Raw genomic sequence first — 27,291 nt, forward strand, 5'->3', positions numbered from 1 at the left:
TCACACCACACATTGTCCTCAAACATCTCATTTCCAGCACATCCATCCTCCTGCGCACATCTCTATCCATAGCCCACGCCTCGCAACCATACAGCATTGTTGGAACCACTATTCCCTCAAACATACCCATTTTTGCTTTCCGAGATAATGTTCTCGACTTCCACACATTTTTCAAGGCTCCCAAAATTTTCGCCCCCTCCCCCACCCTATGATCCACTTCCGCTTCCATGGTTCCATCCGCTGACAGATCCACTCCCAGATATCTAAAACACTTCACTTCCTCCAGTTTTTCTCCATTCAAACTCACCTCCCAATTGACTTGACCCTCACCCCTACTGTACCTAATAACCTTGCTCTTATTCACATTTACTCTCAACTTTCTTCTTCCACACACTTTACCAAACTCAGTCACCAGCTTCTGCAGTTTCTCACATGAATCAGCCACCAGCGCTGTATCATCAGCGAACAACAATTGACTCACTTCCCAAGCTCTCTCATCCCCAACAGACTTCATACTTGCCCCTCTTTCCAGGACTCTTGCATTTACCTCCTTTACAACCCCATCCATAAACAAATTAAACAACCATGGAGACATCACACACCCCTGCCGCAAACCTACATTCACTGAGAACCAATCACTTTCCTCTCTTCCTACACGTACACATGCCTTACATCCTCGATAAAAACTTTTCACTGCTTCTAACAACTTGCCTCCCACACCATATATTCTTAATACCTTCCACAGAGCATCTCTATCAACTCTATCATATGCCTTCTCCAGATCCATAAATGCTACATACAAATCCCTTTGCTTTTCTAAGTATTTCTCACATACATTCTTCAAAGCAAACACCTGATCCACACATCCTCTACCACTTCTGAAACCGCACTGCTCTTCCCCAATCTGATGCTCTGTACATGCCTTCACCCTCTCAATCAATACCCTCCCATATAATTTACCAGGAATACTCAACAAACTTATACCTCTGTAATTTGAGCACTCACTCTTATCCCCTTTGCCTTTGTACAATGGCACTATGCACGCATTCCGCCAATCCTCAGGCACCTCACCATGAGTCATACATACATTAAATAACCTTACCAACCAGTCAACAATACAGTCACCCCCTTTCTTAATAAATTCCACTGCAATACCATCCAAACCTGCTGCCTTGCCGGCTTTCATCTTCCGCAAAGCTTTTACTACCTCTTCTCTGTTTACCAAATCATTTTCCCTAACCCTCTCACTTTGCACACCACCTCGACCAAAACACCCTATATCTGCCACTCTGTCATCAGACACATTCAACAAACCTTCAAAATACTCATTCCATCTCCTTCTCACATCACCGCTACTTGTTATCACCTCCCCATTTACGCCCTTCACTGAAGTTCCCATTTGCTCCCTTGTCTTACGCACCCTATTTACCTCCTTCCAGAACATCTTTTTATTCTCCCTAAAATTTACTGATAGTCTCTCACCCCAACTCTCATTTGCCCTTTTTTTCACCTCTTGCACCTTTCTCTTGACCTCCTGTCTCTTTCTTTTATACTTCTCCCACTCAATTGCATTTGATAGAGATGCTCTGTGGAAGGTATTAAGAATATATGGTGTGGGAGGAAAGTTGTTAGAAGCAGTGAAAAGTTTTTATCGAGGATGTAAGGCATGTGTACGTGTAGGAAGAGAGGAAAGTGATTGGTTCTCAGTGAATGTAGGTTTGCGGCAGGGGTGTGTGATGTCTCCATGGTTGTTTAATTTTTTATGGATGGGGTTGTTAGGGAGGTAAATGCAAGAGTTTTGGAAAGAGGGGCAAGTATGAAGTCTGTTGGGGATGAGAGAGCTTGGGAAGTGAGTCAGTTGTTGTTCGCTGATGATACAGCGCTGGTGGCTGATTCATGTGAGAAACTGCAGAAGCTGGTGACTGAGTTTGGTAAAGTGTGTGAAAGAAGAAAGTTAAGAGTAAATGTGAATAAGAGCAAGGTTATTAGGTACAGTAGGGTTGAGGGTCAAGTCAATTGGGAGGTGAGTTTGAATGGAGAAAAACTGGAGGAAGTGAAGTGTTTTAGATATCTGGGAGTGGATCTGGCAGCGGATGGAACCATGGAAGCGGAAGTGGATCATAGGGTGGGGGAGGGGGCGAAAATTCTGGGGGCCTTGAAGAATGTGTGGAAGTCGAGAACATTATCTCGGAAAGCAAAAATGGGTATGTTTGAAGGAATAGTGGTTCCAACAATGTTGTATGGTTGCGAGGCGTGGGCTATGGATAGAGTTGTGTGCAGGAGGATGGATGTGCTGGAAATGAGATGTTTGAGGACAATGTGTGGTGTGAGGTGGTTTGATCGAGTGAGTAACGTAAGGGTAAGAGAGATGTGTGGAAATAAAAAGAGCGTGGTTGAGAGAGCAGAAGAGGGTGTTTTGAAGTGGTTTGGGCACATGGAGAGAATGAGTGAGGAAAGATTGACCAAGAGGATATACGTGTCGGAGGTGGAGGGAACGAGGAGAAGAGGGAGACCAAATTGGAGGTGGAAAGATGGAGTGAAAAAGATTTTGTGTGATCGGGGCCTGAACATGCAGGAGGGTGAAAGGAGGGCAAGGAATAGAGTGAATTGGAGCGATGTGGTATACCGGGGTTGACGTGCTGTCAGTGGATTGAATCAAGGCATGTGAAGCGTCTGGGGTAAACCATGGAAAGCTGTGTAGGTGTGTATATTTGCGTGTGTGGACGTATGTATATACATGTGTATGGGGGGGGGGGTTGGGCCATTTCTTTCGTCTGTTTCCTTGCGCTACCTCGCAAACGCGGGAGACAGCGACAAAGTATAATAAAAAAAAAAAAATACATACATATACATACATGCACACAGACATATACATATATACACATGTACATATTTATACTTGTTTGTCTTCATCCATTCCTGTCACTACCCCGCCCCACAGGAAACAGCATCTCTACCCTCGCTTTATGTATAGGGGGAAAATTATACTTCCCACATATTCCCAGCATGTCATAGAAGGCGACTAAAGGGGATGGGAGCAAGAGGCTGGAAACCTTCCCCGTCTTGTATTTCAGTTTCTAAAGGAGGAAACAGGAGTCAAGAGGGGAGTGCTTACCCTCCTTGAAGGTTTAGACTGGGGTGTTTGAATGCATGTGGATGTAACCAAGATGAGAAGAGAGGAGAGATAGGTAGTATATTTGAGGATAGAAACCTGGATGCTCTAACTCTGAGTGAAACTAATCTCAAGAGCTAAGTGGAAGAATGGCTTGGAAAAGTTTTGGGAGTAAAGTCAGGAGTTGGTGAGAGGAAGGAGTAACAATACTCCTGAAGAAGGAGTTATGGGAGTGTGCAATAGAGTGTAAGGAAGTAAATTCTAGATTGATGTGGGTAAAACTGAATGTGGATGGAGAGAGATGGGTGATTATTGGTGCTTATGCACCTGGTTATGAGAAGAAAGATCTTGAGAGGCAAGTGTTTTGGGAGCGTCTGAGTGAGTGTGTCAGCAGTTTTGGTGCATGAGACTGGATATTACTGATGGATAATTTAATTGGTGAGTAATGTAGCAGTTGAGGGTATAATTCGTGTACATGTGTTATTCAGTGATGTGAATGGAAATGGTGAAGAGCTTTTGGATGTGTGTGCTGAAAAAAGACTGGTGATTGGGAATACCTTGGTTAAAAAGAGAGGTATCCACAAGTATACTTACGTGAGTAGGAGAGATGATCTTCAGCTGAACTCAGCATGACAAACAAGCGACTTCTAGAAGGTTTAGATTAATAAGTTATAGTGATCTATGCTTGAGCTCAAGATTGGCTTTATGGCATGTACATCTGAAGCTGATCAGTGGGTAATCATAGAAAAGTCTCAGGTTCAAGTCTGATTTTCCTTATATTCTTTGAAGCTTCATGCACAGTAACAGTTGAAGTGTATTAATTTGGTATAGGATTGACATTAACATTTGTAGTTAGTTGTATTCTTTTGTATATGCAGGTTTTCTAGTCTTTTAGTAGGTAAACTGTATTTTACTTTTAATATTATGTAAATATGGATTGTATGAAAAGCTGTGCATTAATTTTGATTGTTGGGTACTGTATACTGACTTAAGATTTTTTTTTTTTTTTTTCTTTTTTTTTTTGCTTTGTCGCTATCTCCCGCGTTTGCGAGGTAGCGCAAGGAAACAGACGAAAGAAATGGCCCAACCCACCCCCATACACATGCCTTGATTCAATCCACTGACAGCACGTCAACCCCGGTATACCACATCGCTCCAATTCACTCTATTCTTTGCCCTCCTTTCACCCTCCTGCATGTTCAGGCCCCGATCACACAAAATCTTTTTCACTCCATCTTTCCACCTCCAATTTGGTCTCCCTCTTCTCCTCATTCCCTCCACCTCCGACACATATATCCTCTTGGTCAATCTTTCCTCACTCATTCTCTCCATGTGACCAAACCATTTCAAAACACCCTCTTCTGCTCTCTCAACCACGCTCTTTTTATTTCCACACATCTCTCTTACCCTTATGTTACTTACTCGATCAAACCACCTCACCCCACACATTGTCCTCAAACATCTCATTTCCAGCACATCCATCCTCCTGCGCACAACTCTATCCACAGTCCACGCCTCGCAACCATACAACATTGTTGGAACCACTATTCCTTCAAACATACCCATTTTTGCTTTCCGAGATAATGTTCTCGACTTCCACACATTCTTCAAGGCTCCCAGAATTTTCGCCCCCTCCCCCACCCTATGATCCACTTCCGCTTCCATGGTTCCATCCGCTGCCAGATCCACTCCCAGATATCTAAAACACTTCACTTCCTCCAGTTTTTCTCCATTCAAACTCACCTCCCAATTGAATTGACCCTCAACCCTACTGTACCTAATAACCTTGCTCTTATTCACATTTACTCTTAACTTTCTTCTTTCACACACTTTACCAAACTCAGTCACCAGCTTCTGCAGTTTCTCACATGAATCAGCCACCAGCGCTGTATCATCAGCGAACAACAACTGACTCACTTCCCAAGCTCTCTCATCCCCAACAGACTTCATACTTGCCCCTCTTTCCAAAACTCTTGCATTCACCTCCCTAACAACCCCATCCATAAACAAATTAAACAACCATGGAGACATCACACACCCCTGCCGCAAACCTACATTCACTGAGAACCAATCACTTTCCTCTCTTCCTACACGTACACATGCCTTACATCCTCGATAAAAGCTTTTCACTGCTTCTAACAACTTGCCTCCCACACCATATATTCTTAATACCTTCCACAGAGCATCTCTATCAACTCTATCATATGCCTTCTCCAGATCCATAAATGCTACATACAAATCCATTTGCTTTTCTAAGTATTTCTGACATACATTCTTCAAAGCAAACACCTGATCCACACATCCTCTACCACTTCTGAAACCACACTGCTCTTCCCCAATCTGATGCTCTGTACATGCCTTCACCCTCTCAATCAATACCCTCCCATATAATTTGCCAGGAATACTCAACAAACTTATATAGAATATTATATTGGGCATAAGAGTTGAAAGTGAAATTACCCAGTTGGGCATCTTAGTCTACTGCTAGCATGTAGGACTGAGGTTAGGGATTCCATTACTGTTGAATTGACTCCTGCAAAAGGTGCATGCCTGTATTCACTTCATTCATCCCATTCTGATAGAATTGGATTGATGATAATGGAATGGTAGATAGGTACGTGGACATAGAAAAATTTTGCTGTATTCAGAAATTAACCTATACTTATTTATCAGCACGGTCCTTCTCCGGCATGAAAATATTCTTGGCTTCTATGGTTCTGACATGACATCACGAGGATCTTGCACACAACTCTGGCTAGTTACCCACTATCATCCTCGTGGTTCTCTGTATGACCACCTTAATGCTCACACCCTGGATCATGGGACACTTATGACTGCAGCGCTCTCTACCATCAGTGGACTTCTTCACCTGCATACAGAAATCTTTGGCACACAAGGAAAGCCTGCCATTGCCCACAGGGATATCAAGTCTAAAAATATCTTAGTTAAGGTTTGTATGGCATTGTTTAATGATGTATAGTAAATTGAAATAAGGTTTTAGTGATTGGTAAAGTAAAGGATATAAACAAGAAAATTTCATAGATTTAGAAAAGGGTTTTTGTTGTCTCAGGAGAGGGCTTAAGGAAAATTGAGGGCAGATGTCATCCACTAAAGTGCTATTGATAAGAGTGAAGGCAAAGGTTTCAGATAGATAGCTGAACTTGAAAGAAATATTTTTTTTTTTTTTTTTTTTCGCTGTCTCCCGCGTTTGCGAGGTAGCGCAAGGATGTTAATGCATGTGACAGGATTTCTTAGATGATAGTGAGTGCTGTCTGTGTTGTTAAGTTTCATGCACATTTGCCTTCTGTTCATGATTATTTTCAGTTACAAGCCTCTAAATAAAAGGGAGTGTAGAAATTGAGTGGAAACCTTAAAATACTGGATGATTTTTCTTTAAATACAGGAGCATAATTATATGATTAACAGTAAATTACTATAACGTGCTGTCAATGGACTGAACCAGGCCCTGCATTTGAAGCAACTTGGTAAACCATGGAAAGTTCTGTGGGGCTTGGTTATGGGTAGGGAGCTGTGTTTTCAGTGTATTACACATGACAGCTAGAGAATGGTGATCAAGTGTGAATTAAAAAAATCACTTTTTGTTTGCTACTTAAAGTATTTTTTAGATAGATACTGTTATCAAATTATGAAGTTTGGAAGTGGATTGAGTTAAGTATTTTAAGTAATTTTTGAAGTAATGGGGTGAAAAGCATCACAGGTAGTACAAATTAAAATTAAAGACTTCAAAGAGCAACAGATCGTTGAGTTCTCTTGAGGCTGTTCATGATAGTGGCAGAGATAAGAAATTCATAGATGAGTGTGATGAGAGTTGAAAGGCATACTGATGATTTAAAGAGAAAAAGCTGTAAATGTTTCATGTGACTGAGGGGGAGCAAATAATGTCATCATGGAGTTGAAACAAATTGTTTATCAAGTCTTTCCTAAAATGTATCCATGTTACTCCTTTGAGCCTAGCTAATTTGTTAGTTATTTTAAATGTTTACAACCCTGTTGAAGAAAAACTACTTCACCCAATTGTGTATCCTGTTCGTGTATTGGAAGTTGTGGTTTCAGTAAATAGGCCTGACAGCTGGAGAATGTATGTGAATGGTTGACATTTGCTCATATCTATTCTCCAGCTGTCTTGTGTAATGTGCTGAAACCACGTCTCCCTATCCTTAACCAGGCCCCACAGAACTTTCCATGGTTTACCGAGGATGCTTCACACACTGTAGTTCAGTCTATTGAACCCGTATACCCCATCATTCCAATTCACTCTATCTATGCATGCCTTTCACCCTCCTGCATGTTCAGGCCCAGATCACTCAAAGTCTTTTTCATTCCATCCTTCCCTGTCCAATTTGGTCTTCCCATTCTTTATGTTCCCTCCACTTCTGACACACATATATATGTTTCTTATTTAACCCTTTCATTCCCCACCACCACCACTCCATCCATAAACATGTTTAAATAGCCATGGCGACATGACAAACCCCTGCCACACACCCACCTTCACATACAACCACTTTCCTTCTTCTCTTCCTACTTGTAAACATATTCTTTTGATAAAAGTCTTCATAGCTTCTTGCAGCTTTCCTCCCACACTTATTCTCAACACCTTCCACATAGCATTTCTATCAACCCTATAATATACACTCTTCAGATCCATAAGGGCCACCTATTTAACCTTCTGTTTCTCTCTTTTTCACATACATTCTTCAAAGCATGCACCTGATAATACACATCCTCCACTCCAGAAGTCACATTGTTCCATCCCACTCTGAAATTCTGTGCATCTTACCAGCCTGTCAGTCACCACTCTACCATACAACTTACCAGATACACTCAACTGATTGTAACTTGAACATTTGCTTTCCCCTGTATCGTGTTTTTATATAATGGGATGGTAAAGGCACTCCACCAATCCTCAGGCACCTCACTAAGAGCCATACATACACTGAAAATCCCAACTAACCAGTCAGTGATACAGTCACCCCCTTTCTTCAGAAATTCAAGTCCAATCCCCATTCACAGCAGCCAAAATAAGAGATTAGGTAATTACAACAAAAATGGTATTTTGATAAAGTAAGTAGTATTGTTGTTATAGTTGCCTTGTGGTAGTAGAGAATAAGAGAAAGCATATGTTAGGAATTTTTTAAAGATAAGTGAAAGTAACCTTTAGTTAACTACCCTGCTTGGTGTAAGAAAAAATATTTTATATTTATTATTGTACTTCGTCGCTGTCTCCCGCATTAGCGAGGAAGCGCAAGGAAACACACATAAGAATGGCCCAAAATATATATTTATATCAAAATTAAATAAGTGGATTGAAGGTAAATTATAAATTATCATTAATATTTCTTTCAGGTAAATGGAGTATGTGTGATTGCTGATTTTGGTCTTGCAGTAATGCACACACAGACTACTGGAGAAATCAACATTGGTAATAATCCTAGAGTTGGGACAAAGCGATATATGAGCCCAGAGGTCTTGAGTGAGATGTAAGTTTTTATCTTTTTGCCTGATACTGAGAAATCCAGGTTAGTTACAGTTGGTAGCTGAGAGATATATGTTTGTTTGATATTAAACTGTAATGTTTATCTGAATTGAAAAGGGCCCTCTATAGGGTTAAGCTGAAAAACACAGAACCATAACATCTAAGTTTATAACAACATTTATGTTTCAATATTTAGTGAAATTATGATGAATTTCGTACATTTGATTAGATTTAGATTAATTATGTTCGTCTTTCTTTTCTTTCATACTATTCGCCATTATTTGTGTAATTAATTATATTTCTTAGATATATGCCAGTTATTTAGAATGTATATTTGTGTGTGTGTATGGATAATTACCCGTTTGTGATTACTTGCTTCTGCATAGAAGGAATGAAGTTTTGACATTCCTAGAATCACGTAGTGATCACTCAATGCCTCCAGGACCTCCCCCCTTTCACCCACCCTTTGACTTAATTCAGTTATGAGTTCCATTTGCTGTCTTGTCCACTCTCATGTAAGTAAAACATTTCACTTCCTAGATGTTTTTTGTATTTAAATTTACACCCCAGCTAACCTGTTTCTTTTCACTGCTAAACCTAATAACATTGCTTATATTCACATTTACCATCAACTTTCTCCTTTCACACTCTATACTTAACTCAGACATTAACTTATCCAGTTTCTCACTCGAATCTGCCACAAGCACCTTGTCATCAGTAAACATTAATTGTCTCATTTCCAAAGTCCCCATTCCCTACAGACTGTAGACCAATCCCTCTTCCCAAAACCTCATATCCACTCTCTCACCATGCCTTCCATAAACAAATTAAACAGCCATAGTGACATCACATTACCCTGTTGCAGACCCAACTTTACCAGGAACCATTCACCCTCCTTTCTACCTGCTCACACATGTGCCTTTCCCTTTTGATAAACCTCTTCTGCCTCATAATAGCTTTCCTGTTACTCCATGTATATGTAACATCTACGAAACCTCTCTACCACCCCTGTCACATGCTTTCTCCAGATCTGTAAATGCCACGTACAAAAGCTTCTCTTTCTCTATGTGGTTGTTTTCTGACTATCAAGATTTAGTGAAGTTCTGGCACAACCTTGGAGATCCTGTGATGAATCGGAGCAGCACTTCTCATCTGATCTATGCTAAAAGATATTACTACTGATTTTGAGCATGCTTCACCTGTTGCAAGGGTGTGATTTGCAGCTGGTTTATTAGGGAAAATGAGTGCTTTAGGATTCATTAATAGTAGTCAGAGAGCAGGCCCTTCCAGTTGGTTAATGCCATCCAATGTATTTTCCGAGTAATTTGGTCAGTGTGCCTTTACCACATAGCAGTGGTCCCAGGGATTCCACAGCATTGCTCAGAATCCAATTTTTTCCCAGATGGTATTCATGAACAATCACATGCTATCCTGTGATGAATTCTCAAAAAGCATGAATGTGATGATCATTTGATGTCTTCTGTTGCTGTTGTAACTTTGCGACCTCCTCATTCAAACTTGGTTTCATCATTGTCAATCTTGTATGGGTGTACTCTTCAGAAGCAGTTCAGCAGAGGTTCGCTGTTTGGTACCTTGTGGAGTATTCCAATAGGTGAACAGAAAACTTGTCATCTTATCTGTCAGAGAGCAGCTGGTACCTTCTTGTTTCTTCAGTGACTTCTTCAAAGCCTGCACCATTCGCTTGACCAACCTGTTTGATGCTGGATGAATTGGAGGTTTTAGGTTGTGACACACACCATTTCTCCTGGAAACATGTAAATTCTGCAGATGTGAATGTTGCAGCATTAATTGTCACTACCTCCTCTGAAAGATGAAGAGCAGCAAACACTGGAGTAAGTGCAAATATTGTCTCCTCTGATGTGCTACTTGTAGTTTGGTTTACATATGACCAGTTTGCAAACATAGTACCAAAAATTAAAATTTTGTTCCCTCACACTCATCAAAATCAAAATAAATATGCTGAAATACCCTGGTAACCCATAACCAAGGGTGGAGTGCACCGAGTGGGACTCATTTTTGGTGAAAGCAACATTCAAAACTCTCAGCATCCTTATGTTGTATGCAACCATGTAAGCTAGACCACCATTCATAGCTTCTTGCCAAATTCTTGTTGCTCACCACCCCAGAATGCCCTTCATAGAATTCCTCTAGTGCCCAGTCTTGTAACTGTGAAGGAATAAGCACTCTTAAACCCCACTGTAGACATCTAGCTTCTGATGAGACCTCTAATTGTTGCTCATGAAAAGACTATAATGATGTATCCAGATCTCAGTTTGGCTCTTGCCAACCGTACAGGGTGAAGTCCAGAACCTTAGCCCGTGTCGGATCCATCGGTATTTGGTCTGCCACCTCACTAGCTCTTACCATGATTTTTTTTTTGTATGAAAAGATGAAATACTTCTGAGTGTGAATCAGTTGATTTCTCTGACTGCCTTGAAAGGGCATCAGCATTTGAGTGCTCCTCTGATTGTAGATGTTGTCATGTTGACAGTGCTTGTGCCCAGCTTCTACTGCTGTTACTCACATCTTCAGTCTGCAAGTCTTACATAAAGATATATGATCAGTCTGTTAGAGGAACTTCCTGCCCACGAGATACTGCTGGAACATGTGCTTAGGGATTAGTTTTCATATAGTAATAGCTTAACTTTGCTATATATTTATTCCTTTTAACTTTGCAATAACTTTACTTGAAAATCAACATTTGCACCTTTTCCATCATCAAAAGATAATTTAAGAATTAAAGTAAATGCAAGGTATAAATTTTTTTCAAATATACATGGTCTCCAAACAAAGGTATTCTTCATGATTTCTATCTTTCCAGTAAAGCAAGATGTACATGAGCTGTGGGTAGAATAGATAATATAATGGCAAACAGAATAATCCTTTGCTCCATATGTCCTTAACGTTTGCAGATATGTCCCCAACATTCTATTTTTGAAGGCATTTATCAATTTTTCACAAACTTTCCTGAAATAATATGTAGTCTTGTACTTTATTATGAAACATTCTTTTAGTTTTCTGTCTTTACTTATGATTCTATTTGCAATATTTTTTCTTATATCCAGGATCAACATGAGTGTATTTGAATCATTCCGTAAAGTTGATATCTATGCAATGGGACTGGTTCTATGGGAAATGTGCCGAAGATGTGTGTCAAATGGCATTATGGATGAATACAAACCTCCATTCCATGATGTGGTTCCAAATGACCCCAGTTATGATGACATGAAAAAAGTTGTTTGTGTCGACCAGTATCGTCCCATGATTCCAAACAGGTGGACAAGTGATCCGGTATGTATTTTTTCATTAGTCTGATGTTTTATTCTACACTAATTTTCTTCTGCAGAAACACAATTAGCTCTTATTCTTTTATACATTTATGGCAACTCCAGAGTTTGGATGATTAGAAGTGGGTACTAAATGGAAAAAGATTATACTGGTATTCATGTTGGTTAAACATTGAGTGTTGGACGTAATTCAGTTAAATGGCAGAAAACTGTTTACGTTTTTGATATGTAATTGAGTATATTTAAGATAATGTTATAATGGTAAGTATGAGATAGGATATAGATTTACTTTATAAGGGTGATAAATTGTAGATGGACAGATGCATGTAGTAAGGAAGAGCATAGGTACTTATTTAGTAAGGAAAACATGAAAATACTGGAGTATGATTAGAATAATTCATTATTTTTATGGTACTTAGCCACATGTAAACAGATCCCACTTTGTAATATTAAAGCATCTTTTTCTTTATTTCTGATTGCCATGAAAAGAATGACAGAGATTCATGAACATGAACAGCTTTTCTATTCTGTTTTATCACTGTTTCAGTAAGTTGATTAAGATATGATTGTTTGTCACCTCAGTAGCACTTTCATGCACAAGGTAGCACTGATAATACTTGAGATCAGTCATTGATGCTGTTTTTTGTCTTTCATTCTTATTTAATGTGCTTTTGTTCATAAAATATTTCTCGGTAGCAGTTTATTCACCAAATAGTAAGTTTTATACCAGTATCACCTTTTCACTATAGGTGGTTCCCTGTAGATGTTGGTGATGTGTTCCTGCATATCACAACATAATGCAATCAGTGGTAGTGGATATCATTTAACCACAGGATTTATGGGATAATGTGATGTTACATGGAGGAGGTTTCCCAACTTGATATGCACACTAAAAGATGAGTAAAATTCCAAAAAACTTTAATTATAATGCAGCTGGGGCAAACCATGGAAAGGTCTATGGGGCCTGGATGTGGATAGGGAGCTATGGTTTCGGTGCATTACACTTGAGTGTGAACAAATGTGCCCTTTTTTGTCTGTTTTCCTGGTACTACCTCGCTGAAGCAGGGGGTAGCAATGCTGTTTCCTGTGGGGTGGGTTAGCACCAGGAATGGATGAAGGCAGGCAAGTACGAATATGTACATGTATATGTGTATATGTCGATATGTGTGTATGGGCATTTATGTATATGTGTATATGAGTGGATGGGTCATTCTTCATCTGTTTCCTGGCATTACTTCACTGATGTGGGAAACCGATTGAATATAGTATCTAAATGTTTACATATTTCAAGTGAGCTTGGAAAAGACTTGTGTGAAGAATGATGAAAGATAAAAGTAAACACAGCTAAGGAAGTGGGTGAAGAATGGGAGATAGCCAGGGAAGCGGTGCTGGCATGTGCGAGAGAAGTGAGTGGCATGTAGAAGGTGGAAGGTGAGCAGGTGAGAAAGGGTAGGGTGGTGGGATGATTTCATAAGAGTTGCCTGTGAAAGAGAAGAGAGAGGTGTATGGGTGGCACCTACAGGGAAGGAGTGCCATTGATTAGAAAGATGTACATGAGAAAGCAAAAATGGGTATGTTTGAAGGAATAGTGGTTCCAACAATGTTGTATGGTTGCGAGGCGTGGGCTATGGATAGAGTTGTGCGCAGGAGGATGGATGTGCTGGAAATGAGATGTTTGAGGACAATGTGTGGTGTGAGGTGGTTTGATCGAGTGAGTAACGTAAGGGTAAGAGAGATGTGTGGAAATAGAAAGAGCATGGTTGAGAGAGCAGAAGAGGGTGTTTTGAAGTGGTTTGGGCACATGGAGAGGATGAGTGAGGAAAGATTGACCAAGAGGATATATGTGTCGGAGGTGGAGGGAACAAGGAGAAGAGGGAGACCAAATTGGAGGTGGAAAGATGGAGTGAAAAAGATTTTGTGTGATTGGGGCCTGAACATGCAGGAGGGTGAAAGGAGGGCAAGGAATAGAGTGAATTGGAGCGATGTGGTATACCGGGGCTGACGTGCTGTCAGTGGATTGAATCAAGGCATGTGAAGCGTCTGGGGTAAACCATGGAAAGCTGTGTAGGTATGTATATTTGCGTGTGTGGACGTATGTATATACATGTGTATGGGGGGGGGTTGGGCCATTTCTTTCGTCTGTTTCCTTGCGCTACCTCGCAAACGCGGGAGACAGCGACAAAGTATATAAAAAAAAAAAAAAAAAAGAGAGAAATTGGTAGGAGCCTGTTGGAAGGTTCAGTAACAGAGAAAGAATGCAAATAAGAGTTGGAGTGAGTGAGTATCAGGAGACTTTAGGGAGAATGAGATGTTTTGGAAGGAGTTTAAAACTGAGGGAAAAAAATAGAAACATAGGTGTTGAAGGCAAATGGGAAAATGGTAACAAGCAGAGGTGAGGTGAAGAGAAAATGAAGTGAGTCCTTCAAGAGATTGATGAATATGTTTGATGACAGGGTGGTAGATGTAGGTTTTTTTGGGTTGGGGAGGCATGTAGAGTTGATGAAAGGTTTGTATATTATGAAATGTGACAGTTTGCAATTGTTTGATGTGTAATTCACCTTGAAGATCGTGGGTGTTTGTGGTGAGCCATGTATATTGGTGGGTATGGAAATCTCAGGTGTTAAGTGTGATGGCAAGGTTCTACAATTGGAGTGTATAGTGTGGGATGTGGAGGGGAAAGGTATGTCGATCACATTGTAGTTGTAACTGTGAACATTTATTTTCATGAATTTTTTTCTAGGGTGTTGTCATTGTCTGTTGAGTGAGATGTTTTGATCAAATAAGTAATGAAAGGGTAAGAGAGATGTGTGGTAGTAAAAAGAGTGTAGTGGAAAGAGCTGAAGAGGGTGTGCTGAAATGGTTTGGCCCCATGGAGGGAATGAGTGAGAAAATGCTAACAAAGAGGATATAGATATCAGAAGTAGAGGGAACAAGAATGGAGAGTCCAAATAGGAGATAGAATGATGGAGAGAAAAAGATTTTAAATAATCAAGGCCTGAACATGCAGGAAAGTGAAAGGTGTACATGGGATGGAGTGAATCGGAAAGATATGGTATACCGGGGTGGAATTGCTGTCAGTAGACTGAACCAGGCCTTATGAAGCATTTAGGGTAAAACATAGAAAGTTTTGTGGGTTCTGGTTGTGGATAGGGAGCTGTGATTTCAGTACATTACACATGACAGATAGAGAATGGATATTAACAGATGTGGCCTTCGTCTTTGCTTAGCACTATCTCACTAACATGGGAAACAGCTATCAAGCATGAAGGAAGAATTATGTATTTCTTTACCCCAGAATGCATTTCTAGGAAAGAGCTTTGGTGTTATCCAGGACCTTTGTCTTTTTTTTTTTTTTCTGAAAAGTGGTTAAATGATTAGAGTTAAATGAATGTATCCATTTACAAATTTGCCTTCTTTGGTAAGAAATTTTGAAGCAAGTGGAAACTTGAATGTTTAATGAGCATTATTTTAATGCAAAGTTTTGATAATCATAGTGACTGCTTACCATTGTCTCTTCCTTAGGTATTAGCAGGAATGTCTAAAATAATCCGAGAATGCTGGCATCAAAACCCAAGTGTACGACTAACAGCGCTGAGAGTGAAGAAGTCTTTAGTGAAATTAGCACAGGAAGAAACCAAGATCAAAATGGACTTTGACTATTGACGAGGAAAATTCAAATGTACAGTAATGCATATTTGTTTAAGTATATTGTGAGCAACAGTATTTATTTACGATAGATAACGTGTATTGAATGCAGTGCTCTTTTGAGGAAGATGGTTGAGTGTATGGTGTTTTTAAGGGAATAAATTTTGAATACAAGAACAATTTTAGAACATAAGAAACTTATGAAAAGTGATACATAATGTTAGATTTTTTTTTTGGAGGGGGTGACTTTGAAATACTTTAGATAAGCTTGCTTATTGAAACATACATGAGGCTTTTAGTAACTAAATATCATACATACTATGAATGAGATTTCTTTTGGAAAAGTTATCTTGAGTGAGAGGTTCTCTACTATCAAAAATTTATAGGCTGTCTATCATGAGAATACTGAAATCTATATTTTCTGAAGTTTATGATAACTTTTGGTTGCTGCAGTTTTAACCTGCAGCACATTATGCTTTGGAGCATCTCATCATTATTTAAAAAATAGCATACAGAGGGTTTTGTCAGAAATCTTAAGACATTAAGGAGGTTTTCACTCATTTGAGGACTAGGGACTTTAATCATTATATGAAAACACATATTTGACAGTGAATTTTCGTTTGCATTGTTCAATATTGAAACAATTATTTATTTTAAACCCTCAAAGTGCAGCTGTTTATTTCTGGAAAGAAAATTGACAAACATAACCTTTATCATTATTATTACTTATTATTACACCAAAAATTATTATAAGGCCTCAATAGCATATATTTTTTGAATTGCTGAGGTGTGTCCATATTTCTTTGTAATGTTTACAGTGATATTAGATGTGTTCCCTTCAGATTTTCAGTATTTTTGGAATTATTCTATTTGAAATGCTATATGATCACATGATTAGGTTCTTGATAACATGGATTTTGTTAACACTACCAATAATACTGAATGTACATAACTATCTTTTTGTTTATATTGCTGATATTAATTGGACTAAGTTTTCCAATAACTTGTGGAATATATTGTGCTGTAGTGGCTGACATGAAAATACTCACTTTTGTATGTAATGTGTTACACAGTAATGAGAAGGTGGTGCCCTTAAACTATGGTGACAGTTGTGGCAAATAATAAATTGAAACATTTTTGTTTTGGAAAATTACTTTGGATTAAGCTGCCTTGGGTTGTATATATTTTATTAAGTTTTACATTTTGTATTTTATCAGACTGTTTGATCTCTGCATGTGATGTAGTACAGTGAAGTGTCTATAGGGCTCTTCAAGATAGTAGATGTATATTAGTTAGAAGAGATGAGTGTAGATGTATCAGTATGAAAGTGACATATGTTGGTTTTTATGTGGCAGCTAAAATGATTAGAGGTAAGACAAAACAGCACTTTTCAAATTTGTATGAGAATTTTGTAGTTTACTCCATATCACTTTTTTTTAAGGCTGTGGGTGTGTAGATAGATTCAAATTGATTGAGTTGACTTTTAGAATTTTAAATGAATTAGATGAGTAATTAGATGATAGTGTACTTAGCTGCATGGATAACGTTAGCTGACCCAAACCACTGGGCTAATGGCAAAATTAATAGAAAAGTTTATTATTCAGTTCCTCAGTTCATTTGGTGCTTTACCTGTCACTCTTTATTAGTTTAGCTAGACTGTAATTGCAAAGCAGTAGAATTGTTAACAGAAAAGTATGTGATATTTTAATGAGAAATTATTTTAAGAAATTAACGTTTTTTTTATTATATTTTAGTGAATAGAACAGTAACCTACTTTGCCATTCTTTTTCCTTTCCACTTAATTGGCATAAAATGGTATATTAGATCACTTTGCCTTGATTATCCTAGAAAACACAGCCATAGAAGAATATGGTTTGTCTTTACTTCCATTGATGGTTCTTCGTCAAGGCTACAGTTGCATTGCTGACCTGTCAGTGATTACCCACACATTCCCACACATTCAGAGATTGAAGTTCTCATTTCTTTATAATTTTTTGTTTTAATCATCTATAACTTTCCTTTCACCACTTTTATACTTTTACTTTCTCTTGTGTTTGCTTTATTAACCCCTTTGCAGTTTAATTGAATTTCAGGCTGGTTCCCGAAGTGTCAAATATCTAACAAAAAATAAAAAGTGTCTAAGAGACCTTTTGTATTACTATTTCAGCACTGAAAAATGTTGTATATTGTGTATCTGGCGGGAAACAGCAATCATGTATAATATTAACAATTGGAGTACTTGGCCAATATTCTTTCTCCCCCATCCCCTGGGATATATATTTCCTTGGGATTGGGATAGGGGAGAAATAATACTGCCCTCCTACATATATCCCTTGGGATAGGGGAAAAGGATATTGCCCACATATCCCTTGTGCGTCATAAAAGGCAACTAAGGGGCTGGCGCAGGTGGCTGGAAATCCTCCTTGTATTACTTTCGACAAGAATGAACACAGCAAGGAGGCAAGTAGAAATTTTCCCTCTAAGGCACAGTCATCTGTTTTGGGTGCTACCTCGCTCATGTGGGAATTGGCGAGCATGTTTGAAATATACATATATGTATAGTAGTTCCAACAATGTTATATGGTTGCAAGGCATGTGCTATAGATAGGGTAGTACAGAGGAGGGTGGATGTGTTGGAAATGTTTGAGGACACTGTGGTGTGAGGTGGTTTGATCGAGTAAGTAATCAAAGGGTAAGAGATGTGTGGAACTAAAAAGACTGTGGTTGACAGAGCAGAAGGGGATGTGTTGAAATGGTTTGGACATACAGAGAGAATGAGTGAGGAAAGATTGACAAAGAGGATATATGTCTCAGAGGTGGAGGGAAGAAGGAGAAGTGGAAGACCAAACTGGAGGTGGAAGGATGGGGTGAAAAAGATTTTGAGCGATCATGGCCTGAACATACGGAGGGTGAAGGATTGCAAGGAATAGAGTGAATTGGAAGGATGTGGTATACCGGGGTGGACATGCTGCCAATGGATTGAACCAGGGCATGTGAAGCATCTGGGGTACACCATGGAAAGTTTTGTGGGGCCTGGATGAGGAAATGGAGCTGTGGTTTGGGTGCATTATACATGACAGCTAGAGACTGAGTATGAACGAATGTGGCTTTTTTTGTCTTTTCCCAGCACTACTTCATGCTATTTCATGTGTGGCGGGGTGGCGACAGGAATGGATGAAGTATGAGTGTATATATGTATATGTCTGTGTAGTGAATGTAGGTTTGCGGAAGGGGTGTGTGATGTCTCCATGGTTGTTTAATTTGTTTATGGATGGGGTTGTTAGGGAGGTGAATGCAAGAGTTTTGGAAAGAGGGGCAAGTATGAAGTCTGTTGGGGATGAGAGAGCTTGGGAAGTGAGTCAGTTGTTGTTCGCTGATGATACAGCGCTGGTGGCTGATTCATGTGAGAAACTGCAGAAGCTGGTGACTGAGTTTGGTAAAGTGTGTGAAAGAAGAAAGTTAAGAGTAAATGTGAATAAGAGCAAGGTTATTAGGTACAGTAGGGTTGAGGGTCAAGTCAATTGGGAGGTAAGTTTGAATGGAGAAAAACTGGAGGAAGTAAAGTGTTTTAGATATCTGGGAGTGGATCTGGCAGCGGATGGAACCATGGAAGCGGAAGTGGATCATAGGGTGGGGGAGGGGGCGAAAATTCTGGGGGCCTTGAAGAATGTGTGGAAGTCGAGAACATTATCTCAGAAAGCAAAAATGGGTATGTTTGAAGGAATAGTGGTTCCAACAATGTTGTATGGTTGCAAGGCGTGGGCTATGGATAGAGTTGTGCGCAGGAGGATGGATGGGCTGGAAATCAGATGTTTGAGGACAATGTGTGGTGTGAGGTGGTTTGATCGAGTAAGTAACGTAAGGGTAAAAGAGATGTGTGGAAATAAAAAGAGCGTGGTTGAGAGAGCAGAAGAGGGTGTTTTGAAATGGTTTGGGCACATGGAGAGAATGAGTGAGGAAAGATTGACCAAGAGGATATATGTGTCGGAGGTGGAGGGAACGAGGAGAAGTGGGAGACCAAATTGGAGGTGGAAAGATGGAGTGAAAAAGATTTTGTGTGATCGGGGCCTGAACATGCAGGAGGGTGAAAGGAGGGCAAGGAATAGAGTGAATTGGAGCGATGTGGTATACCGTGGTTGACGTGCTGTCAGTGGATTGAATCAGGGCATGTGAAGCGTCTGGGGTAAACCATGGAAAGCTGTGTAGGTATGTATATTTGCGTGTGTGGACGTATGTATATACATGTGTATGGGGGGGGTTGGGCCATTTCTTTCGTCTGTTTCCTTGCGCTACCTCGCAAACGCGGGAGACAGCGACAAAGTATAATAAAAAAAAAAAAAAATACATATATTTTTTTTTTTTTGTCACTGTCTCCCGCGTTTGCGAGGTAGCGCAAGGAAACTGACGAAAGAAATGGCCCAACCCACCCCCATAAACATGTATATACATACGTCCACACACGCAAATATACATACCTACACAGCTTTCCATGGTTTACCCCAGACGCTTCACATGCCCTGATTCAATCCACTGACAGCACGTCAACCACGGTATACCACATCGCTCCAATTCACTCTATTCCTTGCCCTCCTTTCACCCTCCTGCATGTTCAGGCCCCGATCACACAAAATCTTTTTCACTCCATCTTTCCACCTCCAATTTGGTCTCCCTCTTCTCCTCGTTCCCTCCACCTCCGACACATATATCCTCTTGGCCAATCTTTCCTCACTCATTCTCTCCATGTGCCCAAACCACTTCAAAACACCCTCTTCTGCTCTCTCAACCACGCTCTTTTTATTTCCACACATCTCTCTTACCCTTACGTTACTCACTCGATCAAACCACCTCACACCACACATTGTCCTCAAACATCTCATTTCCAGCACATCCATCCTCCTGCGCACAACTCTATCCATAGCCCACGCCTCGCAACCATACAACATTGTTGGAACCACTATTCCTTCAAACATACCCATTTTTGCTTTCCGAGATAATGTTCTCGACTTCCACACATTCTTCAAGGCCCCCAGAATTTTCGCCCCCTCCCCCACCCTATGATCCACTTCCGCTTCCATGGTTCCATCCACTGCCAGATCCACTCCCAGATATCTAAAACACTTCACTTCCTCCAGTTTTTCTCCATTCAAACTCACCTCCCAATTGACTTGACCCTCAACCCTACTGTACCTAATAACCTTGCTCTTATTCACATTTACTCTTAACTTTCTTCTTCCACACACTTTACCAAACTCAGTCACCAGCTTCTGCAGTTTCTCACATGAATCAGCCACCAGCGCTGTATCATCAGCGAACAACAACTGACTCACTTCCCAAGCTCTCTCATCCCCAACAGACTTCATACTTGCCCCTCTTTCCAAAACTGTTGCATTTACCTCCCTAACAACCCCATCCATAAACAAATTAAACAACCATGGAGACATCACACACCCCTGCCGCAAACCTACATTCACTGAGAACCAATCACTTTCCTCTCTTCCTACATGTACACATGCCTTACATCCTCGATAAAAACTTTTCACTGCTTCTAACAACTTTCCTCCCACAACATATATTCTTAATACTTTCCACAGAGCATCTCTATCAACTCTATCATATGCCTTCTCCAGATCCATAAATGCTACATACAAATCCATTTGCTTTTCTAAGTATTTCTCACATACATTCTTCAAAGCAAACACCTGATCCACACATCCTCTACCACTTCTGAAACCACACTACTCTTCCCCAATCTGATGCTCTGTACATGCCTTCACCCTCTCAATCAATACCCTCCCATATAATTTACCAGGAATAATCAACAAACTTATACCTCTGTAATTTGAGCACTCACTCTTATCCCCTTTGCCTTTGTACAATGGCACTATGCACGCATTCCGCCAATCCTCAGGCACCTCACCATGAGTCATACATACATTAAATAACCTTACCAACCAGTCAACAATACAGTCACCCCCTTTTTTAATAAATTCCACTGTAATACCATCCAAACCTGCTGCCTTGCCAGCTTTCATCTTCCGCAAAGCTTTCACTACCTCTTCTCTGTTTACCAAATCATTTTCCCTAACCCTCTCACTTTGCACACCACCTCGACCAAAACACCCTATATCTGCCACTCTATCATCAAACACATTCAACAAACCTTCAAAATACGCACTCCATCTCCTTCTCACATCACATGTATGTATACATTGAAATGTATAGTGATGTATATGTGCACTTATGTATATACATGCGTATATGGGTGGGTTGTGCTATTCTTTCTTCTGTTTCCTTGCACTAATGTGGGAGACAGTGATTAAGTATAATAAATAAATATATGTATGTGTGCATGTATGGGCATTTATGCATATATATATATATATATATATATATATATATATATATATATATATATATATATATATATATATATATATATATATATATATATTTTCAAACTATTCGCCATTTCCCGCATTAGCGAGGTAGCGTTAAGAACAGAGGACTGGGCCTTTTTCACCTGGCCCAATTCTCTGTTCCTTCTTTTGGAAAATTAAAAAAAAAAACCGAGAGGGGAGGATTTCCAGCCCCCCGCTCCCTCCCCTTTTAGTCGCCTTCTACGACACGCAGGGAATACGTGGGAAGTATTCTTAATCCCCTATCCCCAGGGATAATATATATATATATATATATATATATATATATATATATATATATATATATATTATCCCTGGGGATAGGGGATTAAGAATACTTCCCACGTATTCCCTGCGTGTCGTAGAAGGCGACTAAAAGGGGAGGGAGCGGGGGGCTGGAAATCCTCCCCTCTCGTTTTTTTTTTTTAATTTTCCAAAAGAAGGAACAGAGGGGGCCAGGTGAGGATATTCCAAAAAAGGCCCAGTCCTCTGTTCTTAACGCTACCTCGCCAACGCGGGAAATGGCAAATAGTTTAAAAGAAAGAAAGAATATATATATATATGTGTGTGTGTGTGTATATGAGTGGATGGGCCATTCTTCGTGTTTCCTAATGCTTCCTCGCTGATGCGGGAAACTGATTAAATATAATAATAATAATAATTTATTTATTTATTTATTTTGCTTTGTCGCTGTCTCCTGAGTTAGCGAGGTAGCTCAAGGAAACAGATGAAAGAATGGCCCAACCCACCCACATACACGTCCACACACGCAAACATGTATATACATACACATACATGTCCACACACGCAAATATACATACCTATACATCTCAATGTATACATGTACACACACGGACATATACATATATACACATGTACATAATTTATACTGTCTGCCTTTATTTATTCCCATCGCCACCTCGCCACACATGGAATAACAACCCCCTCCCCCCTCATGTGTGTGAGGTAGCGCTAGGAAAAGACAACAAAGGCCCCATTCATTCACACTCAGTCTCTAGCTGTCATGTAATAATGCACCGAAACCACAGCTCCCTTTCCACATCCAGGCCCCACAGAACTTTCCATGGTTTACCCCAGATGCTTCACATGCCCTGGTTCAATCCATTGACAGCATGTCAACCCCGGTATACCACATCGTTCCAATTCACTCTATTTCTTGCATGCCTTTCACCCTCCTGCATGTTCAGGCCCCGATCACTCAAAGTAATAATAATAATAATAATAATAACATTACATGTAACACATATATTGCAATAAAATCAGTTAATACCATGAATGGTTAAAGGTTGAATCTATCACATGATGATCAAAACCCAGTACACCAAACAACAGTGATACCAACATATATAAGTAACTGTTTCAGGGTCCTAGGAACATTCCTACACATTGCAGTAAACATTTTTTGGGAGCCTTGGGGTTAATCTGAATTTTGCAGTGATGGGTTATAAGTGTTTGTTCAGATTCATCTGAACATCACAGCAAAAGGGTTAAAGTTACCTTTATGATTTTCTCATATTCTGATTTATTAGTGCAGCCATTTGGTAGCTGCTTTTATTTCATGGTGAGTAGAATTATAAAGAATTCTTAACATTTTGAGTATTTAGCAACCAAAATACTAAAAGCAGAGCTAAAATTAAAGGGATTACATGGAAAGGAAATGCATGGATGTAGCCTCATGGAAGATCAGAGTAAAGGAAGATTATAGAGAATTAGTAATTATAGCAGCTGCAAAAGGTTTACAACAAAGCCATCATTTCATGCTGCAAATTGTGTGATATAGGGAAATCTGAAAGCAGTACACTGACATTATAAATTAATATTCACTTCTGTACATAGGTAGGTTGTTCAGTATGCTTATAGCAGAATTGTGATTAGTATATGGAGACTGTATATAAGACTATAAAAAAGTGCTGTTGCATATTGTTTACTTTGCAGACTTTAGCTATAAGGCACTGTTGAATGAAAATCAATCTACCTGATATGCCAGACAGCTTAACTTACAAGTGAAACTGATTAATTGGTAAAAAAGATATAAGCACTGAAAAATGCCCAAACTTTCACCAACCACATACATCATTTATACTGTATTGTCTGAAGAAAGCTGGTTACAATGCACATCTTATTCCTTTTCATAAATGTATATATATTTTTATGAATGATGATACAGAAGAAATTATATGTTTATTGTGATCCCTAGTTTTCTTGATGAGTAGTACCATGTGATAGTCCTGGGTTCAGTTCTCAGGCTTAGGTTACCCATTGTACAGTAAACCCCTTTGTAACAACATTTGAAGCCAAATTCTGTTACATCTCAAGAAGTGGCCTCACTGGCTCATATCCATTCTCCAGTTATCATGGGTAATCCCCTGAAGCTATAGCCCCCTATCCTCAACCAAGCCCCATGGGCCTTTCCCTGGTTTCTCCTAGCTGCTTCATATAGATTGGTTCAGTCCAGTGACATGTTGCCCCCTTTAAGCCACATTGCTCCAATTCACTCCATCCCATGCATGCCATTCACCCTACTGAATGCTTAGGCTCCAAGCATTCAAAATCTTTTTTACTCCATCTTTCTATCTCCAATTTGACCTCGACCTTATTCCCTTCACTTTTGACACATCCTCTTTGTCAACCTTTTGTCACTCATTCTGTTCATTTCAGCACACCCTCTTCAGCTGTTAACCATACTATTTTTATTACCACACTTCTCTCTTACCCTTCTATTACATGAGCAACCCTCCTTGCACCACATTATATCCAACAAATGCACCCTCCACACATTCTCATTTATAGCCCATGCCTTACATCCATACAATGTCGTTGGAACTGCTATACCTTCAGATATATCCATTTTCACCCTCCCAGATAATGATCTCTCTTTCCACACATTCCTCTATGCTCCCAGAACCTTTACCCACTCACCCACCCTATGACTCTTCTACATCCATTTGCTGCCATGTTCAATGCAAGGTATCTAATACACTACTCCCTCCAAATTTCTCCATTCAATCGCACACCTCAGGTTACCTTGACCCAGGTCATTACTGTGTGTACCACTTCCCCAGTTAATCCCTGCACCAATGTTTCCATTTGTTCTTTGATTTCCCCAACCGTTAACCTCCTTCCAAAACATCTTATTCGCTATGAAGCTTGCTGGTACTCACTTACCTCAATCTTCATTTTCTTCTTTATTAGCCCCTACACCTTCCTCCTGACTTGCCACATTCTCTCTTCTACCAATCATAGGCACACCTTCCCTTAAGTACCAGCCATACACCTCTATTTTCTCCTTCACTAGCACCTTTGTCATCCAACCACTCACCACTCTTTCTCACCTGCCCACCTCAAACATGCAACACAATATCATGCACATTCCAGCACTGCATCCCATTCCTCATCTACTCCCCTAGCTTCATATATTCTCAATTTCCCTTTCTACACTCAAGCACTCTGGTATTTCTTCACACAGATTTCTTTTTTCAAGCTCACTTACTTTCACCACCCTCTTCTCTCATATAATTTTGTCTTCGGAAAAGCTTTACAAATCTACACCAGGTAATTATCATTGGTCCTACCAGTTGCCTCTTTCTGCACATTCACATCTGAGAGTATTTCTCTTGCATGCCTGTCAATTAGTATGTGATCCAATAATGCCCTTTCGCCATCTTTTCTACTCAGCCACTTATACTTATGTATGACCCACTTTTTAAACCTGGCATTCCCAATTGCCATTCCTTTTTCAACACAACTCTGCAACTTGTTCACTATTTCTATTCACTTCTGAATGCCTCATGTCCTCTATTGTACCCACAAGTGCCACATTACTCACTCTTGCATTTAAATCACCCATCACTAATATCTAATCTCTAGCAACTTAACTGCTGATTCATTCACTCATTTGCTATCCCAAACACCTGCCTATATTCATCTTTCTTCTCACAACTACGTGCATAAGCACAAAACATCATATTTCTTGTAATCCACTTACATTTTTATCCACAATAGTCTGGAACTCATTTCCTTACACTCATTCACACAACTGCTTCAGCAGTAGTACTATCCCTTCCTTTGCTTTTAACCTAACACCACTCCTTGACTTTATCCATATGACATTCCCAAAAAATTCTTCCTCCTTATCCTTGAGTTTTGTTTCACTTAAAGTTCGAACATCTAGGTTTCTTTCCTCAAACATAATACCTATCTCTCCTTTCTTCTCATCTTGGTTACATCCACTCACATTCAGACACCTAAGCCTGTTTGCTCTTTTAGAATTTGAAATGTAAGAAAGGGAGGATTTCCAGCCTCCCATCTCCCACCTCTCTTTAAGCTGCCTTCTAAGAAATGCAGGGAATTTTGGGTTAGAATTCTTTCTCCCCTACCTCAGGGATATATTTTCATACTTGTTCATCAATTCCTGCATTGGTTAGGCAGCACCAGGAACAGAAGAAGAAAGGGCTCATGTCCATTCTCTGGCTGTCATGTGTAATGCACCGAAATCACAGCCCCCTATCCACATGAGGCCCCACGCACCTTTCCATGGTTTCCCTTGGCTGCCCTTGTCCATTGACAGCATATCATTCCCTGTATATGATATTACTCCAATTAAATTTAATCCATGCGTGCCTTTCACCCTCCTACATTTTCAAACTCTGAGAACTTGGATTCTTATTAACTTCATCCTTCCATCTCCTATGGGTTTCCCCCTTCTCCTTGTCCCCTCCCCTAATGATACATAGATCCTTTTTGCCAACCTCTCCTCGCTCATTCTATCTGTATGCATAAACCATTTCACCACACCTTCTTCAGCTCCCTCAAACATGCTCTTCTTATTACCACTCTTTTACCCATTCATAATTTACTTATCAACCTTCTTCACATACTTTTCTGTACATTCTCATCTATAAGCCCATGCCTCCCATCCATACAACATTGTAAGGACTACTATACTTTCAAACATACACCCATTTTTGCCCTTCAAGTTAATGACCTCTCTTGTATGAACAGAGTACCTTTTTTTGTCTAACAAAAGCGAATAAAAGCTTTAAAATTTGTTGCCCCTTATGAGCATAGCTTGATGTTAGTATATAACATGTATAATAAAAAAAAAGCTTTAAACATAATTTTGTTAAATCTTCTACAGACATATAATAAAAGTAAATACGACCTGACTTTTTTTTTTTTAAAGATAGACTCTATACACTGAAACTTGGGAGAAAAAAATGTAATCTGACTCATTTGAATTACAATGCAATCTATTCAAAAACATAATCATGTATTTTTCTTCAATGTGCTTAA

The 27,291-nt window shown here is 39.6% G+C and overlaps 1 protein-coding gene across 2 annotated transcripts in view; it reads left to right on the forward strand.

The window, feature by feature from the left end:
• Window positions 1-17,708, forward strand: part of sax (type I BMP receptor saxophone) — a 33,679-nt gene extending 15,971 nt beyond the window's left edge. For both annotated transcript variants that reach the window (XM_071693949.1, XM_071693948.1), the window contains exons 8-11: window positions 5,786-6,062; window positions 8,480-8,613; window positions 11,696-11,921; window positions 15,440-17,708. In XM_071693949.1, the coding sequence (XP_071550050.1) occupies window positions 5,786-6,062; window positions 8,480-8,613; window positions 11,696-11,921; window positions 15,440-15,580 (778 nt within the window). In that variant the 3' untranslated portion in view covers window positions 15,581-17,708. The remainder of the gene's footprint in view (window positions 1-5,785; window positions 6,063-8,479; window positions 8,614-11,695; window positions 11,922-15,439) is intronic.
• Window positions 17,709-27,291: the final 9,583 nt, after the last annotated feature.

The sequence above is a fragment of the Panulirus ornatus genome, chromosome 56 (assembly GCF_036320965.1).
Source record: "Panulirus ornatus isolate Po-2019 chromosome 56, ASM3632096v1, whole genome shotgun sequence".
Taxonomy (NCBI): domain Eukaryota; kingdom Metazoa; phylum Arthropoda; class Malacostraca; order Decapoda; family Palinuridae; genus Panulirus; species Panulirus ornatus.